Source organism: Camelina sativa, chromosome 15, assembly GCF_030686135.1.
Source record: "Camelina sativa cultivar CO46 ecotype springtype chromosome 15, ASM3068613v1".
NCBI classification, from domain to species: domain Eukaryota; kingdom Viridiplantae; phylum Streptophyta; class Magnoliopsida; order Brassicales; family Brassicaceae; genus Camelina; species Camelina sativa.
The window spans coordinates 19,710,476-19,729,514 of NC_141894.1; the positions used below are offsets into that span (position 1 = coordinate 19,710,476).

The 19,039-nt window shown below is 37.0% G+C and overlaps 2 protein-coding genes and 2 pseudogenes across 2 annotated transcripts; 3 read left to right on the top strand and 1 right to left on the bottom strand.

The window, feature by feature from the left end:
* The first annotated feature begins 1,724 nt into the window (after positions 1–1,724).
* On the top strand, positions 1,725–5,719 carry LOC104747167 (altered inheritance rate of mitochondria protein 25). The gene is made up of 12 exons (XM_010468751.3): positions 1,725–2,031; positions 2,253–2,585; positions 2,934–3,020; positions 3,206–3,247; positions 3,382–3,426; positions 4,143–4,208; positions 4,301–4,357; positions 4,458–4,519; positions 4,766–4,886; positions 5,095–5,172; positions 5,274–5,380; positions 5,503–5,719. The coding sequence occupies exons 1-12, from the start codon at positions 1,918–1,920 to the stop codon at positions 5,531–5,533; spliced, it is 1,143 nt and encodes a 380-aa protein (XP_010467053.1). The 5' UTR covers positions 1,725–1,917; the 3' UTR covers positions 5,534–5,719.
* Positions 5,720–6,100: 381 nt separating this feature from the next.
* LOC104748607 (RNA polymerase II C-terminal domain phosphatase-like 5 pseudogene) lies at positions 6,101–7,379 on the top strand (annotated as a pseudogene).
* A 6,601-nt stretch (positions 7,380–13,980) lies between these two features.
* LOC104748605 (putative F-box/kelch-repeat protein At3g22730 pseudogene) lies at positions 13,981–15,087 on the bottom strand (annotated as a pseudogene).
* A 2,077-nt stretch (positions 15,088–17,164) lies between these two features.
* LOC147926886 (uncharacterized) lies at positions 17,165–18,370 on the top strand. Its single transcript, XM_087487227.1, has one exon. The coding sequence runs from the start codon at positions 17,165–17,167 to the stop codon at positions 18,368–18,370; it is 1,206 nt and encodes a 401-aa protein (XP_087343353.1).
* The last annotated feature ends 669 nt before the right edge of the window (positions 18,371–19,039 follow it).

The window sequence follows — 19,039 nt, forward strand, 5'->3', positions numbered from 1 at the left end:
TACCCCGTGCTACAGCACGAGATTATATATTTTGTTAGTTATTTTTTTTGTAATTTGTATTTTTGTAATGTAGTTTTTTATTTTGACTTATTTTCTTTGTTTATATAGTGTTTATTTGTATATTTGGGGTTATACAGTAAATTGGAAATCCTAATAGAGTAAATAGTTTTTTAAACGTAGCTTTTCACAGAAACAAACACACTGCAATATTGGATAGTAGTTTTGTAAGAGAATAGACACTCCGCAATATCGGATAGTAGTTTTGTAAAAGGATAGACACACCACAATATCGGATAGTAGTTTTGTAAGAGGATGAGATTTCTTTATTTTGGTTTGTCGTCAAAAGAGGAGAAGTTGCTTGTTAAATTTTAGTGTGAGATATTTCAATGGTTAGGAAACCATTGTATTTATAGTGAGATTAGGTATATTTAGGTTATCATTTAGAAGTTAATATTTGATATATCAAATCTCAGCAAAATTGTAAAAAAATTAATTTAATTTATAGTTTGATAAAAATACATGTTTTAACGGGTTTAACTCAAACTTTTTTTATATTTTAAAATTTTTAAGAGTAAAAATGTTAATACTACTTAAATATTTTATAGACTTAAATATATTATAATAGTTTAAACTTTCGACAGAGTTCAAATATTTATAATAATTTGAACATTCTATAAAAATTTAAATATTTATAATCTCTTAAACTTTTTTGAAAAACGTAAATATATTATAATATGTTTTCTTTTTAAAAGTTTAAATATGCTCAAATATAGAACCAAATTAAACTGTTAAATTTGGATACCTGATAAATCAAGCTTCCTGCTCATTTGTACTCAAAACATATTAGTCATATATTTATAGTGGTTATGAACCATATTCCAAAATATTTAATCGATGTGGGATATACATTACACATTTTCTGTAAATTAGTTTAGAACTTTATATATATAATTTATGCGTTTTTTATTCTTTCCATCTATACTACTCATAATTAATTACTATAATTTCGTTAAAGAAATATTGAAAAATCTAAACTAAATGATGATTTGTTTTTATTTAATTGTATTAAGTTGATTTGTTGTTTCCGTAAATATCTCACAATATAAAAGCAAATCAAAAAAGTTTACATATATATACAATTTCGTATTTAATCTATTGATTATTTTGGAAGCAACAAAGTCACAATCCATAAATATTAAAGATTTCTCATTATTATTAATATTCGTAATAATTATAGGGATTAAGTATGGTAGTAGTTAATATTTGATATTATTGAAACCATTAAATACTTGGATACCAGTTTCCTTATTTATAGGGATTATACCTCTGTTTGATGACATAAATAATTATTCTTAAACCAAACAACATATATGATCCGAATATTATAAACCTGGAGTACAAACAGATCCGCGAGTTTTATTTATTCTATTTCCGGGTTAAAGAGGATCCGCGTCCCGACCCGATCGTAATTTAGTGGTTGAGCAAGGGGTATAATGGTTATTTAGATAAATCGAAACTATATGTTAATTTAATTAAATTAAGTGATTCTCTAATCATTTTTAACGAAAAACGTACGAAAACAAAGTCATGGTCTAATTTGAGTCTAGTGAGTATTTCTACTTTAATAGTATAGATGAACAGTTGAATTTTTTTTAGCATCATCTCTTGAAATGATTTTCAAACAATTTTGTAATATATAAATTTAATTATAAATTGATTTGGTTGAAAAAGTTCATCCAATGATAAATGATGAATTTAGCAAAAATACTCTAAAAGAAAATAATTAAGTGTTTAAAAAAAAAAAAAAGCAAAACTTCGGCTCCCACAGGGGAACAAAAGCGACCGTTTCTGCTCATCCTTCCTTGTAGCCGCCGGCAAATTTGATCGGTTTCCGACGTTTCTAGAAACTTCGGAGTCATGCTCTGCTTCTCTAGACGCTCTCTCTCTTCTCTTCTCCGATCAAGTTTCCATCTCCGCGGCGATCCTGCGGCGGCGGCAGCTGTCTCCTGTTCCTCTCCCTTCTCTGACCTGGTACTTATCCCTCCCACTCAAAATTTTCTCACCCCAATCGATTCTCTTGTAAACCCATTGATAATAGAATCGAAATGCCTTTTCGTCAGATAGAGAAATTGATTAGGGTTTAGTTTTTTTTTTTTTTTTTTTTTTTTTTCCTGAATCGTAATTTGAGTTTATGCAGCTTCTTGTTGTTGAACCTTACTGTTTGGATTTGATTAAATGATTGTTTTACACAGGTTGGTGGGATCAAGAGATTGCACTCTCGAGCTGGAAATGCAATCTTGTGGAGAAATAGTCAGCTATGTTGTTCTCAAAGAAGGTTTTTTGAAGGAGAGCAAGTCTCATTTTCCCTATTTCGATGCTTCAGCGGTGGCAATGATAATGTTCCTCGATTGGATCGTAAGTTTTTCCTTCAGCTATGGGTTTTAGAGAGCAAAAAGTTAAAGGCTTTGGAAAAGAGATATCGGATAGTTTCTAAGCATAGGAGGAATTATTCTCAACCTACACTGCAGCAACCACCAGTTAGCCAGTCTATGTCTGGTCTTCTCGAGCCTAAAACTTCTGAGGAGGTGACTCATTATCTTTCCTTTGGCTATTAAACCATGATATAGTTAAAAAATGGTTTCTTTTTAGGTTTGGCTTTAGATAATCTTCATCTATGTATGAGTGCCTGTAACTTGCTTTTTGAGTTATTGGTTTAAGCGGGTGTAAAAGCATTTTCAAGTATCTTTTTTAAGGTGTCATATCAATTTGTGACAGTAGTGTAGTCTAAAACTGAACAAATGAAATCTTACTCTGTCAACTCGTATAGATGGAACCAAGTATGGAAAACTTACCACAGTAGATTCATTCATTGCACTCTTGTTTTCTCTGAGTTCAGGAGTTGGAAATCATAATCTTATTCACTTTCTTTTTAGGTCAAAATTGCTACTCTGCTTGCACGATCTAATTTGCTGGTTACAAGGGACATTGAATGGGCAAATCTGGTTCTTGGTTTTGAACAGGTATTTTTTCTACCAGTGCTCATGTTCCTCATTTGACTATGTAATACTGTTGTTGTTTCTGATGAATTAACTTCTACCATGTTTGTAATTTGTACATACCAAATCCCTTAAAATTCCTACCCTTTTATCTGATTTCTCTCCATGTGTAGCTGATTTACTCGTGTAATCTTCTCTTCTTCCTGCAGGAAAATCGCTATATTGTAGTAGATGTTTGCTATCCTCAGGCAGTAAGTCATAACATAAATTTTGGGTGTTTGCTTACTGAAGTTTTATGTGTGAAGGGCACTACTATTACATAAGACCTTGAGTTGATATCAAATTTTCCGAACTTCAAATCTCTCTTTCCTTACTTTCTTGACAGCCTGTGGGGTCTATCCGGGAACAAAGCAATCTAATTGCGCGTCAGGTTACATTCTCACTCTGAAATGTTCTTTCTTCATACCTCAACTAATATCATTATGTGTTAATAGTTCATACCCTAAATTGGCTGTCACCAATGAGCAGTGTTTTAAGTTTTGACATGTTACAACACAATTCATTGCTATTGCTAACTAATTGTGAGTATCCTTGGTTAGCCTGTCTGCACTCTAATTCTTATATGAGGATAGGAATGGCCAGGCTTGAACTTTCTTTACTAATTGATTGTCTAGGCTTAAATTTGAATGTCGAGGCTTCACTTTTTTTTCTTTCTCACGCATTAGATTCTCCAGCAGAAAATTTTGGATTTGTTGTTTGAACATATTTCTCTCAGGAATTTGAACATCTGTTGCTAGCTATCAATTTTTCCTCAATTGCATTTGCTATTTCGTTTTTATTATCTAGTTATCTAGTCTTTTTATGTTTGGACGAAGTGTGGTGAAATTGCAAGGAATGATAAGTTTGCTTAAAGAACCAAGTGTTTGGGTCTTCATAATAGAAAATGTAACATTACTCACTAAAAGATTGTGTCGCCTCTATCAATAATCCTCATGCACTTAGACTAGATCTGTTTCTATTCTCTTGCTAGCTCAAAGATGTTGTATCCTGTCAGTTAGATATCATGTTGGCAGTAAATTTCGTATGTGTCAACTGTCTACCAAAATAACTAAAACCATTTCCCAATGATATCAAAAATATTTGCAGCTTCTTCGTACCCGGCGGCCATTTGTTGCTTCCATAACTGATGCTTTGGGTAATGAGCTTTTCCGGGTGAGGTTCTCTTGGATTCTGCTGTTCGAAAGTTTGCGGCATGAGAACTCTTTACTTCGTTTGAGCTGAAATAATTCCTCTACATCATTTAGGTTCGCAGACCTTTCTGGTGGATCACAAGTTCAATATATGCTGAGATTGATGGAGAGGTACACTTGTGTAGGATTTCAAGCCTTACAAAGCAGTAACTAAATGTTAAGTTGTTAACTGTTCGATTTGGGCTCATTCCCGTGTCTGGTACTGTTGTAGGAAATTGGTGTAGTTCACCGACGATGGCATCTATGGAGAAGAATTTATGATTTATACCTGGGGTAACCTTTATTTCGAAGCATTTTTTCTAATTGGTATTCTTGAATGCTTGATTGACCTATCCAAATATCTTTTCGTTGTTATTTGGGAGAACAAAACCATGTGTGTGTGCCTCGTATAGCAATTAAGAATGGCACAGACTTACAGAGCACAGCTTTGATGTTCATAGAATCAACACTTTTTCTGCTCTTCGTTAAACTGACCAACATCTTGGAACGAACCAAATTTGTGACATTTGATGTTTGCAGGAACACCCAATTTGCAGTGGTAGAAAATCCTGGGTTCTGGAATTGGACATTTACAGTGAAGGATGCTGATGGGGAAGTGTTAGCCCAAATAGATCGTGATTGGAGGGGTTTTGGCTTTGAGGTTTGTGTTCTTTAACTTTTGTACTTCTATTGTTGCTAAAGTTGTATACTTAAGATCTAAAATTCTAAATGTGTAGTTTATTGTTGTAACACATAGTTTATTGTGGTGACCGTAAAATTTTGTAAATATTTTCAGTGCAATCTATGTAAGACTAGAAGACACATTGTCGATATAAAAATCTAAAGAGCTCCTTGTATGTATGATACAGATATTCACAGATGCTGGACAGTACGTGATCCGATTTGGAAAAGCTGATGCTGCAGCCAAAACCGGCCCTGCGACAATGGTGGGTTTACTCCTGTGCCGTGGACTCTTGTATTTTTAATTTTGGTTGTTTACATTAACAGTAGACATTTGACTGAGCTTTTCTTATGCAATACATGACAGATAGAAGAGCTAGAAGTGAAACGGCCATTGACTTTGTCAGAAAGAGCTGTTGTCCTCACGCTTGCTATTTCACTAGATAATGATTATTTTTCAAGACATGGTGGCTGGTAAGTTTTCCTTATAACGATCTCTCTTGTTTGAAATTTTTGGCTTATTCAGTCTCTTAATAACTACAACACTGAGAGAATGGACTTTATCTGAAAATCATGGTCCTGGTTGTTGTTTGTAGGGGAATCCCATTCATGGCGGTGGGTGAGTAGTAGGTAGGATTCAGTTTTTCACAATCTCTGTTTCAGGTAATGATTCGTATGGCTATCCGAAAACTTGAGCCTTGTGCTGTGTTTATCTATGTCTCATTTCAACTCCTACGAATATGCAGAGTAGATGTAACTTTAAATTATTTGACATATAACTCTGTTTATATAACGATGATTATTTTTGGATGATGACCAATGTGTCGAAAGAGTATTTATGATACATGTGTCCTGGGAAAAGAACTTGATCTGTCTCTGAAGTGATGGAATATACCATTGTCGTTGCAAGAACAAGATCGGCCATGTTTTTGACCGATGCAAATACTGTATACTACTATATTGACTCTCATAGTAGAATGAGTTTCTTAAACTATAATGAATGCAAATATGTAAATTATCTAAATAATAAATATAGAATATATTGTTATTAGTCTTGTGATCTTCTAGATCTCTCTATAGTTCTGTCCTCGAAACGTATAATACAACCAACATCTTCTCCAAGAGATAATTTAAGCTCGCTGCCACACGTCTTGGCTGAGTAAGGGCGATGATGACCCCGGACTATTTGTAGCCATGTCGATCAATTATGTCAGAGAGCTGAGTACTCTTCCCCGAACCAGTATCTCCAATTACAATACCACTGTTTCCACGTTCTTCTCCAGATTGAAGGATCGGAAGATTCACCAGCAGAAGAGCCGAAGATCTAACTAAGAGCTAGCTCCCAAAAAAGGAAACGTAGCAGCAAGTAGGCAATAATGGTCGATTGCTAGAATAAAGTCAGCAGATTCAGAGTTCCTATATTTCCATAATATATCTAGTGACGGTCTTTCTATATAAATACAAGAGCTCCCATAGTCAAACTAGGGCTTTAATTTCAATCGATCAGAATGTTCATAGTTTCTTTCTTTTTTCCACTTTTATATTTGATAATCATCTTCGTAGACAAACAAAAGTCCTCGGAACAAGAAGCCAGCAGTCTAAATATCACCGAGTCCTCCTCTTCGTCGCCGCTAACCTCTTCTAGTAGATGTGAACACCTGTACGTTTATCATGGACTCTGCATGCGCTGCAAATCAACAGTGCACAAAAGGTAAGGTCGAGCACTCAATTATATTCGCGAAGGTTTCCAGGTGAGCCACAAAGTTGTGGCGTTAAACAAATCCTTTGAAACAATATCTTGTCTCAAGGAGAAGAAGCTTCACCTTGTTCTTGACTTGGACCACACGCTTCTCCACACAAAAAAAGTTTCACAGCTCTCCAAAGCAGAGATGTATCTAATTCTAGTAGCGGGTTCAACAACGAGGGAAAATCTATGGCAAATCAAAGTCATGGGAGGTCCCTTGGATCATCGCTTGGTAAAGCTACGACCTTTTCTCCGCTTCTTCTTGATAGAAGCCAACGAGATGTTCACAATGATTGTTTACACAATGGGTAGTCGCAGTTACGCTAAAGCCATGTTGGAGCTGATTGATCCGAATAAACTTTATTTTGGTAATAGAGTGATTACAAATGACGACAGTCCTCATGAGAAGACGCTTGATTTGGTTTTAGCTGAGGAGCGTGGGGTGGTGATTGTTGATGATACGCGTGATATTTGGTCCGGTCGCCACAAGGATAACCTAGTAGAGATTAGTAAGTACCAATATTTCAGAGTCAGTGGCCAAAAGTCAAATTCTTACTCTGAGGAGAAGACAGACGAGGGTATAAACGACGGTGGTTTGGCAAATGTTTTAAAATTGCTCAGAAATATACACAGTAGATTCTTCATGGTCGAGGAGGAGGAGTTGGAGTCAATGGACGTCAGGTCGCTGTTACATGAGACTTTGAACTCAACGAAGAATCTGTAGAATGATGATCTCTTTCTCTGTCTTTCAAATTCTTTAGAATCTTTTTTGAGAATTTTTTTGTGTGTGTTTTGAGATCACTGAGGATATATAGTACTTCTCCCTTTGGTCAGGCTCTCAAGAAATTTTTTCTCTTGCATTTATATACTTATATATATTTCTCTACTCTGGCGTTTTCGGATATTGAGTTAAACAACATGTTAGCAGTGTGTCTTCCAGCCACGAGAATATGCTAATGCTTTTCTGTTTTATGGTAATTAGGAGCTTCACAAATATTTTTGTGGTGATTTCTGACAACCATAGTTGGACTCTTAACTTAATAGCACATACTGTATGTACATTCCTCACAGAACTTAAACACTAATGCAGGTTAAAAAGTCTTTTTCATTCTGGCTGATTCCCACAAAAACCAAACTAAAGAGCCATCTAATTTGGGGATATTTAGGAGAAGAAGACACACTAACAGACTGTTAACGTTGTAGTTCAGAATAATAAAAAATACATGAATAAGTAATAGTTAAGAAGAAGACACTCTAACATACTGTTTAGAGTCTTCTTCACATCTTTCTGATGCATGGTTTAATCATAGGATATTCATATGCTTGAAATGTATGGGTTCATATTCAATCAACTTGTTACTTCCAATGAACACTTCTAGTTTTGGAGTTCATAAACTTGACAAACTCGTAAAAACTTGAAGCACAAATATATATATACTAGATGAAGACCTGCCGGGTTTAAAATTCTATAAATTAAATTAAATTTAACAAAATAATAAAAATTTGTTGTATATTATTTATAAATTTTATTTTTGTTATAGTACACTAATTTATATTGATTTATAAATCTTTTATGTTAATATTTTTACTATTAAAAGTGTATTTTTTTACACCTAGATATACTCTATGTTAGAAATATATTCTTTATCACCACCTATAAAATATCTATATGAACACATTAAGCCAACTATTTTACTTTCACTTCTGCATAGTTTTTTAATTACTAAAATTGTTGGCTCGAAAAAAATTTTGAATAAAAAATATATTACATAGTATACCAATCAATGATGTATCATTACAATAATGTATGACCACCATTGAGATAATCTCGGCTTCGCCCTCATTTCTTACCAAAAGAACCTTGCGTCCAACCTCCTCCACCATGGAGAAAACCGTGGCTCCGCCTTCCTCCCTTAAGGAGATAACTTTGCGTCCAACCTCCTCCACCTTTCTCCCTTGGGGAGATAACCTTGTGTCAAACCTTCTCCACCATAGAGAGAAACTCGGCTCTGTCCTCTTCCTGTGTGGAGAAAACATGTTCACGTCTTTTTGCTATCTCAAAATGGCTTGCTCCGAGCCTCCGACAACCAATGAAAGTAAAAACCTTTTTCTAACGTCACAAAATCTTTTGATCGTAACTAATGTTAATTTTCCCAATGTATTCTTAGAAGGGTCTTTGACACACCATAATGTAGCCTCTATCTCTGTAACACCTCAACCACCACCTTGCTTAGTGAGCCCATGTCCACTCTCAGTCCATGGCTCACCTTCCTAAGTGGGCCCTAAATCTATTCCTGGCCCGTGGACCCACCCATATTCGATGGTCGGTTTGTTACGTTTGGGAGGCTTTAAAAAATTGTTTACTGACCATACAAATCAACAAATGAATATTTTTCTGTGTTTTGTTCTCACTCACACAGTTCCGAAAAATCACTTCCAGGAATGTCACCCATCATGAAGTTCTCTCAGGACCTTTGACCAAAAAAATAAGTGCATTTTGGTGACATATGTGGCCAAATCAGTTCTTTTAAACCTTTCGGGAAACCAGGGTGTCACAGTCTTTGAGTTCCTATGGATCTATCAACAACGATTATTGTTTTTCCAATCTATCTATCTATCTTTATTGTAAGCTTGTGTTTGATTAGCTTATTTTATCCATCCATTAGGTTGATGAGCTTCTACTCGTTATCTTTCTTTGGGATTGAATGAATAATGGTAACAATTATGTTTGCAAAAAAAAGAAGGGTTTATGACCAACCAATCAAGGCCGGCCCATTAGCCAAATCACTATATTAGTAGAGAGCGGGACTCAATCCCTGGTGTGATGGTGCCTTTTGCATTAAAGACTTACCATTGGCCACTGCACTAAGGTCACTTCACACCTAAATATACTCTTTATTAAAAATATAGTCTTTATCACCACCTAGAAAATGTCTATATGAACACATTAAGCCAACTATTTTCCTTTCACTTCTGCATAGTTTTTTAATTACTAAAATTGTTGGCTTAGAAAACATTTTGAATAAAAAATATATTACATAATATACTAATCAATGATGTATCATCACAATAATGTATTACCAGCATGGAGAAAACTTCGGCCCTCATCCCTAATGGAGAGAACCTTGCGTTCAACCTCCTCCACCATGGAAAGAACCTTGGCTCCACCTTCCTCCCTTAGGGAGATAACCTTGCGTCCAACCTCCTCCACCTTCCTCCCTTGGGGAGATAACCTTATGTCCAACCTTCTCCACCAAAGAAAAAACCTCGGATCTGTCCTCCTCCGGTTTGGAGAGAACATGTTTACATCTTTTTACTATCTCAAAATGGCTTGCTCTGAGCCTTCGAGAACCAATGAAAGTAATAACCTTTTTCTAACGTCACAAAATCTTTTTATAGTAACAAATGTTAAATTTCCCAATGTATTCATGGAAGGGTCTTTGACACACCATGATGCAGCTTATGTCTCTGTAACGCCTCAACCACCACCTTGCTTAGTGAGCCAATGTCCACTCTCAGTCAATGGGCCCACCTTCCTAAGTGGGCCCTACATCCATTCCCTGTCCGTGGATCCATCCATATTCGATGTCCGGTTTGTTACATTTGAGAGGCTTTAAAAACTTGTATACCGACCCTACAAATCAACAAATGATATTTTTCTGTGTTTTGTTCTTACTCGCACAGTTCTGTTAATCACTTCTAGGAAGGTCACTCTTCATGAAGTTCTCTCAGGACCCTTGACTGAAAAAATAAGTGCATTTTGGTGACATATGTAGCCAAATCAATTCTTTTTAACCTTTCCACAAACCAGGGTGTCACAGTCTTTGAGCTCCTATGGATCTATCAACAATGTTTTTCCAATCTATATATCTATGCTTGTTGTAAGCTTTTTTTTTTGGTGAATAACGAGGATTTTACCCCTGAGATTTATTAAAACACAAAAGAAAAAAGTTACAACCGAATGTGTCTCGGCCACGTATGGCCATCAACATCATCCCTTAACAAAGTATCAAGAACATTAGGAAACAAATCAAAAGCATGAAAACCAAGCGGTAAAGAAAACGTATATCCCGCTAAACCATCAGCTAGACGGTTAGCTTCACGATACACATGTTTAATACGGACTATCCAGTCCCTAACCAGAAAGCCATGACACAGACGCACCAGGAAAGACAAGGGATGAGAGTCACTAATCCCTGTCGTAAGAAAACCCACCACCACTTCTGAATCCGCTTCTAACTCTAACCTTGTAACTCTGCCAATGGTGCTGAACATCTACCAATATTGACCACAAAACCACAAAACCAAGCTCCTGTCGAGTTTCGCAACACACCACCCGCAGTTGCAGGACCCGGATTCCCTTTTGATGCACCATCAGTATTTATCTTGTACCACCCCTGTGCTGGAGCCACCCAACCAATCTGTTTGTCCACCTGAACCACTCGAGCAGTTTGTCCAGAAGACAGCAAATTCGCCAGTGTTACCTCTGTAGCCAAATCCTTAATAAAACATACCCTGTCCCGATAGGTCCTTCTTTCTCCAAATACGTCACTACACCTCCATTTCCAGCTCCACCAGATAGCCATAGCAAACACAGTGGACCAATCCCCCTCCCTTGTGACAGTTCCTCTTCCCAAATTCTCATACACCCACCCCAGTAAGGATTGAGAGAAAAATACCAGTCTTTTACTTGGCGGTAAAATGCGATCTCACAGACCAGACATGGTAGGACAGTCCCTAAGAACATGGAGGATAGTTTCGATACCTCCTTGACAAACCGTACAAACACCCGATTCACATAAATGTCGTCTCTTCCTCTCAGAGTTTGTCTTAATCATTTGATGCATTACCAACCAGAGGAAGATTTTAACCCGCTCTCGAGCTATCACCCGCCATATCCTCTTATACGCATTCTCCATATTCTGTTCAGGCCTCTTCTCGCGTATTAGGAGATTATACGCTGATGCAACTGTAAACTTACCCTCCGAGGTTCCTCCCCATGACAACCTATCTGAAGCCCCGGTAAAGCTGTCCAATACTATAGCCGCAAGCTCCAAACACTTCTCACGCAACACAAATTGTGATATATGGGAAAGATCCCAAACCACACCATCGATCCATAACTCTCGAGCTGTGAGCTCATCAAACCCCTGCGGTAAAGCACTCACTACTCCCTCTGCAAGTGGCGTCCTTGCAAGCCATTTATCTGTCCTGAACAGAACTTTCCTCCCATCTCCAACCACCCAATTCACTCCACTGGTAACCACTTCCCGCAGCCCCCTACAGACACTCCTCCAAGTCAAAGATAAATGACTCTTGACTGATATCCAGGCTGGATCATGAATATCACCCACCTTGTACTTACTCCTTACGACCCGTGCCCAGAGACTCGCTTGATCATGTAAAACTCTCCAACCCACCTTCGTCAATAAAGCTTTATTCATATCTCGACTCGAATCTCGAGCCCCCCTTCCCTTTTGGGACGACACACTCTGCTCCACGCAACCAAGTGTTGTTTTTGCTTCTCTGCATTACTCCCCCAAAGAAAATCACGTGTTACTCTATCCAATTTGTCCAATATACCCTGTGGCAGCTAGATAGTGCTCATAGTGTGCACTGATATAGCCGATAAAACTGATTTAGTCAATGTAAGCTGCCCAACAAAGCTTAATGACCGCCCTTTCCATCCTGCCAAACGAGATGACACATTCTCTAAAACATCTCCAAACGTCTCCTTGTTGATCCGTTTATGAAGTATAGGCATACCAAGATACTTCCCGAGATTCGTTGTTGATTTAATCCCACTCTCCTCACTAATCAACCTCCCTTGTTCCCTTGATACATTTTTTGAGAAGAAAATCTTCGACTTCTCCAAACTAACCTTCTGACCATAAGCCCCACATAAAGCTTCCAAAACACGTCTTATCACCCTGATTTGAGCCACCGATGCCTCAACAAATAAGATTAAATCATACGAAAAACAAATATGAGACAGTTGAGGTCCTGTTCTTGATATCTTAATCGGCTTCCACTCTTTCCGCCTAACCAAACCATCAATTAAGTGACATAAGCGTTCCATACATAAAACAAATAAATAAGGAGACAGAGGATCTCCTTGCCGTAGACCACGCAACGGCTTAAAAGATTCCGTCTTTTCCCCATTCCATAACAAGCTCATTGACGGCCCCGTAACACACTACATTATCAAGTGCACCCACACCTCTGAGAAGCCAACAGCCTTTAAAATATCTTCAAGAAAATCCCATCTGATTCTATCGTACGCCTTCTCAAAATCCAACTTTAGGAGCATCCATCCCTTCATACCCTTCTTTCTTCTCATAGAGTGTACTGTCTCTTGCACGACTATTATATTATCCGAACTCAGCCGTCCTGGGATAAAGCTTGTTTGTGCTGGACCAATGACTCGAGTCATAACTCCTTTCATTCTTTCTACCATGGCTTTCGTAATTGTTTTAAATAACACATTACACAAGCTGATTGGCCGAAACTGAGCAATCATCTCTGGCTTAACCACCTTCGGTATGAGTACTACAACTGCATCATTAAGCTGAGGTGGTAAAACTCCAGATCGAAAAAAGTCCAACACGAGAAGTGTGACAGACTCTCCCACCACATCCCAATTCTGCTGATAGAAGACCGATTGAAAGACATCCATTAAGCTTGCGTTTGATTAACCTATTTTATCTATCCATTAAGTAGATAAGCTTCCACTCATTATCTTTTTTTGGGATTGAATGAATAATGGTAACAATTATGTTTGCAAAAAAAAAAAAAAAAAGGGTTTCCAATCAAGGTTGGGAAATTAGAAGAAAATTAATTTGACATAATTAAAAAAAGAATAGAAAATTATGAACACGGTAATATATGAATCCCAAATAATTCAAAGATGAAAATATAAATTAAATAAAACAATCTAATAATACTACAATAAATTTTAAAATACGGTATTAGGAAAAGAAGACGCATATATTAATCTTTTTTTCGGGTCAACATATTAATTGGTGACAGCTTGTCCTGTGGGAAGGTTGTTAAAGGGTGGGGACCAGGGTTCGAGGAACGCCTGGCGCACCAATAACCTACTGTGGATTTGGATGAATATTTCCATTTACCCAGTGAAGGGTTAGGATCGATGCCCTGCAGGGCCAGCTTCGGGCCTATGGGGGCAAGCTAGCGGTGGGCTAGTGGGGTCAACGGGACGGGTTGTCACATCATTTGCTTACTTTTTCAACTACCTTGCTGGATTTGACAAACTTGGAACACAATTGAATATAAAAGACCACCCCGGATTTTTGGATTCAACATAAGGGACTTATGTGTGATATTGACCGTCCTCTCCAATTATGACTACCATGCTCTCGTAGGTCTCATAGGTACGTTCATTCCCACACATAACCACTTTCTTCTCCTCGTCGATTATATAACTTACATTATTCGGACAATATCTATCGGGATTTGGTATATCCACTGTAAAGGATTTGCTATATATCAAATCTGCAGCATCGCCAACAACATCAATATTACTGGTTATCCATATCACCATCTTTGATGTACTAATGTTCCCATCTACCACTAAGAGTTGTTCTTCTCTAACAACTGATGGAGTCATCATATACCTATAATAACCCTCAAATGGTGGCAGAGAGAAACGTTTAAATATCTCCTTTGTAAAATCAAAATAGATTAAGAAATCACCATTTTCTTCCTCTGAAGCAATCCAGTAAGTATTTCCTTTCAAACATATTCCAGTATTTAATTGTGTGTACCAGTTGAGAAATACAGAATCAAGAACCCTCCATGACTCAGAGCTAAAGTCATAGATTTGAAACGTAGCAAAGTAGTATGGTTTGTACTTGTCAAGATACCAACACCTCAAGATTTTGTAGCTACGACAAGATTTGTTATCTTGGTATCCAAGAAAATACCTTGGGTCACGTTTGTGTTCAGTTTTGAATGGGACTTGGATCCACCTTGTTTCCCCCAAATACGGATTCCAAACCACGAGTCTTTTATCTTTGGTGGTGCATAACAACAAACCGTCGCAATGAAAAACTTTGGCTATATCGACTTTTTCTGAGTTAGAATGGGGAGCCTCTGGGCTAAGTGCATTCTTAAACTCTATGGTTGTAGCAGAAACGTCGAGGTTGATACTCACTGGGAAAAACCTGTAATCCTTCAAGATGAGAACCGTAGACTTTGCAGCTTCTCGAAAGTGCTTGTCGGTGAATCTTTGGTTATTTTTCACTAAAGCGTTCCATTGTTTGCAAGTAGATCGTACAAGTTTCAGAGACGTAGCCTGGACCCTAGAGAGTATTGCTTCTACCAATTCCTCCGGAAGAGAAGACATCATTGTCATTGTTTCTCTTGTTATGTCTTCTCTTGTGATCTCTTAACGAAGAAGAAAATGACTCAAGGTCAAGGGTATGTTAAGTTTCGATTAGGGTTAGAAAAAAAAAAAAAAAAAAACCTTGGCCTTATATAAGACTTTTTTCTACCTTGTTTATGCCTTTTCATTTTATTATTTTTGATAGAAAAAAAAAAGGAAACGCTGTTACTAACTCCGATAAACGAGAGAGAACCTGTTATTTTTCCTGACTTTCTTTCCGGGTTGACTTAGTCTTTATTTTCCTACTAGATTCTAACCCGCGGTACACCGCGGGCCAATATTGTAAAAAAAATAAAATTTTAAAAAATTGTATTTGTTTGTTAATTTTGTTTCTTTTGTTTAGTGTTTAAGATTATATAATTATATTTTAATTGTTAATTATAAAATTTGATCAGTTGTATACCGCAGACACGTGACAATAATTTAGTTTTATTTATACTAATGTTACATTTGTACCGTATCAAATTTCTTATGGTTATAAAAATATAAATTTTTACTGCTTTTAGATTTAACCCGTGAAAGAATTATTCTTATATTATTATATTTTTAATTTTTTAGTGTTTTTAAATTTAATCTGTAATTTTTAAGTTATTTAGATTTAATCCGTGAAATAATTATATTCATAAAAGTTATTATGCAGTATACCGCATATTAGTTTATATGATAAATACTCCAATTTATTAGTTTTAACCCGTGAAATAATTATGAAACATTATAATGTGAGAAATCTGAGAAATCAACCCCTAAGTACCTCAAATCAAGTAATGTAGATGACTAAATCTACATTTTAGAATCATAAAGTAAAAATTTCTATACAAAGTTTATAAAAACAAAATCTCTAAAGATAGTTTTGGTGATTTTATGGGATTAAAACTTTAATGGGTAGAGTTGTTTTTGGAAAAATCGGAATGTATAGATATTGTTAAGATTTTATGGCAGTAAATGTAACAAATGTTGGCCGATTTAAGAAAGTTTAGTATTTGAGTTTCTCTGCAATATTATTTATGAAATTTTTTTAGAGATTAATATTGTAAATAAAATTTAAATAAACAAAACTTAAAGAGCATAACACAAAATGTACTTCAAAAATGTTAATATAAAATTTTACACGTCCCTAAGAAAGTGCTCTGAGTGATAAGATTGCTTTGGTTTATTTGCTTGGTCGGATACGTATACATATTATTAATATTTTAAAGTTTACTATATAGATTAGGACCCGGCCGTAGGATAAACGTCTAGAAAACATTTTATTGTTATCAAGACAATTGTTCACGTCTTTTTTCTTTTGTCAACTAATGTTATTGATAAAGCTTTAAAGGATACAAGATAGAATACATCATAAGCCGGCGAAAAACAAGATATCTCCGAAGTCTAAAGTCCAAAAAAGGAAAACTAAGCCGGCGAACAAAAAAAAAGTTTCTGGAAGCAAAAAGATAAACCAATAATTAAAACTACTAAGTAGAGAATTTAGATTCTAGAAGAAGACGAACCCTTAAACTAAAGACAGAAGCAACAATGCTAAACCCTTAAACAAATACTAATCTTAGGAAGCAAGACAAGCTCTTCTCTTGAATCACATGCAAGTGAGAAATACTGAGGATGCCCATGGCCAATCCGAAGCTAACTTCAACCTCCTCCTATCCTCAAGAGAGCTAATCTCTCGGAACCATAACCAAAGACTTCATAACCCGGCAAGCAAGATCCGAACACGCTTCCGAATACGACGATGACGACACCACATCCAGAATCATCTGTGTAGAATGTTGTTGTAAGCTTGAAGTAGCTTGGAGACCAAGCAGAATATATTTAGGAGGATCTAAATATATATATCAAAATGTTAGTTTTACTTTCTTTAGGAGATATCTAAAGTTAGTTTTCCAAAAGTGTTTTGGAAATAAAGTCTATATATAAGGAGGTACTAAGATGTAGCACAACTTATGAGATTAGAGAGTTTAAGGTGTTTTTATTTTTGAGAAGTTTCTAAAGCAATAAACAAGAGTTATTTGTTTAATCATTGTGTTTGATTCAATATTTGGTATCAGAGCATTATTGAATCTTTGAAAAACACAATTCGATTGTCTTTGAACTAAGGCACCTTTGATCAAGATAGATGAGAGATATCGTTGCCGTGACATCCGCACCTAAGGAGACCAGCACGTCAACCCTTCAATGTCTGATGCTTACCACCACTAACTACACGGTGTGGGCGATGAAGATGACCGTGATGTTAAGAGTGAACAAAGTATGGGAAACAGTTGAAACATGGGAAGCCGATGCTGACAAGGTGGATCTAGCTAAGGCTCTCTTGTTCCAATCTATTCCGGAGACACTAACCCTACAAGTCGGAACTCTGGCCACACCTAAAGAAGTCTGGGACGTAATCAAATCACGCTACGTTGGAGCTGAGAGGGTAAAAGAGGCGAGGTTACAAATTCTGATGTCGGAGTTTGAGAGGATGAGGATGAAAACTACTGATTCAATCGACGATTTTGTGGGAAAATTGTCTGAGCTTGCGTCAAAGTCAGGAGCCTTAGGCGTGAGTATAGAAGAACCTAAGCTGGTTAAAAAATTTCTGAATAGCTTGCCAAGGAAGAAGTATATCCACATCATTGCAGCTTTAGAACAGGTCCTTGACCTTAACAAGACAAGCTTTGTGGATATAGTTGGTCGGCTTAAGACTTATGAAGAAAGAATTCGAGATGAGGAAGATCAAGAGGATGATCAAACCAAGCTTATGTATGCGAATAATTACCAGGAGGGTTATGATCAAGGACGAGGCAGAGGTGCAAGAGGAGGACGATTTGCAGGTCGAAGTAGAGGACGAGGTCGTGGCAACTATCAGAACAGAGACAAGTCCTTGATTGTCTGTTATCGATGCGATAAACATGGTCACTATGCCTCTAACTGCCCGGATAGGTTGCTCAAGCTTCAGGAGATTCAAGACACAACTGATTCAGAAAACCAATACACTGAGGATTTATTGATGTATGAGGTGGTTTTCCTCAATGAAAAGAAGGTTAATCCAAAGAAGTTTGAAACAAAAATTGCTGGAGATGATGTGTGGTACCTCGACAACAGAGCCAGTAACCATATGACTGGGAACCGGAGCTACTTCACCAAACTCGACGAGACTGTTACAGGTAAAGTCAGATTTGGTGATGACTCGCGAGTTGACATTAAAGGGAGAGGCTCAATTCTCTTTGTCACCAAGTCGGGTGACCGGAAGGTCTTGGCTCAAGTCTATTGGATACCAGACCTCAAGAGAAATATTCTCAGTCTTGGACAAGCAACAAAAACAGGTGTGAAGTTAGAATGAAGGAAAATTATTTGACACTACATGATCGTGATGGAAAGCTTCTGGTAAAATCAATTAGATCGCAAAACAGGTTGTACTAGGTTCGTATGGAAGCTGAGAGCAACTTACTGCAAGTTAGTGAAGCGGATCCTCATACAAGGTGGCATGAAAGACTCGGGCACATCAACGTTAGAACAATCGAATCAATGGTTAGAAAGGAGCTCATCACCAGAATTCCAGACATGAATTTTGCTAAGAAGACTTGCTCTTCATGCTTACTTGGGAAGCAAACTAGGAAGACGTTTCCACAGGCAACATGGTTCCGAGCTGAACGACCACTTGACCTGATCCATGGAGATCTATGTGGCCCTATCTCGCCTGCAACAGCAGCACAAAACAAGTATATTTTTGTGCTCATTGATGATCACTCTCGTTACATGTGGTCTCTGCTTTTAAAGGACAAAAGTGACGCCTTTGATGCTTTCAAAAGGTTCAAAGCTCTTGCTGAGCAAGAAAGTGGAACAACGATCAAGGTGTTCAGGACTGATAGGAGAGGTGAATTTGTGTCCTACGAGTTTATGAACTATTGTGCAGAGCATGGAATTCAATGACATTTGACTGCTCCTTACTCACCACAACAGAATGGGGTGGTGGAAAGAAGAAATAGAACCCTGCTCGAGATGACAAGAA

Excerpts from the sequence above, each read along its gene's own strand:
- LOC104747167 (XM_010468751.3), top strand. The coding sequence starts at position 1,918 with ATGCTCTGCTTCTCTAGACGCTCTCTCTCTTCTCTTCTCCGATCAAGT. Across the intron at positions 2,586-2,933 it reads AGCCTAAAACTTCTGAGGAG|GTCAAAATTGCTACTCTGCT; the intron begins GTGACTCATTAT and ends CTTTCTTTTTAG. Across the intron at positions 4,887-5,094 it reads GGAGGGGTTTTGGCTTTGAG|ATATTCACAGATGCTGGACA; the intron begins GTTTGTGTTCTT and ends TGTATGATACAG.
- LOC147926886 (XM_087487227.1), top strand. The coding sequence starts at position 17,165 with ATGAGAGATATCGTTGCCGTGACATCCGCACCTAAGGAGACCAGCACG.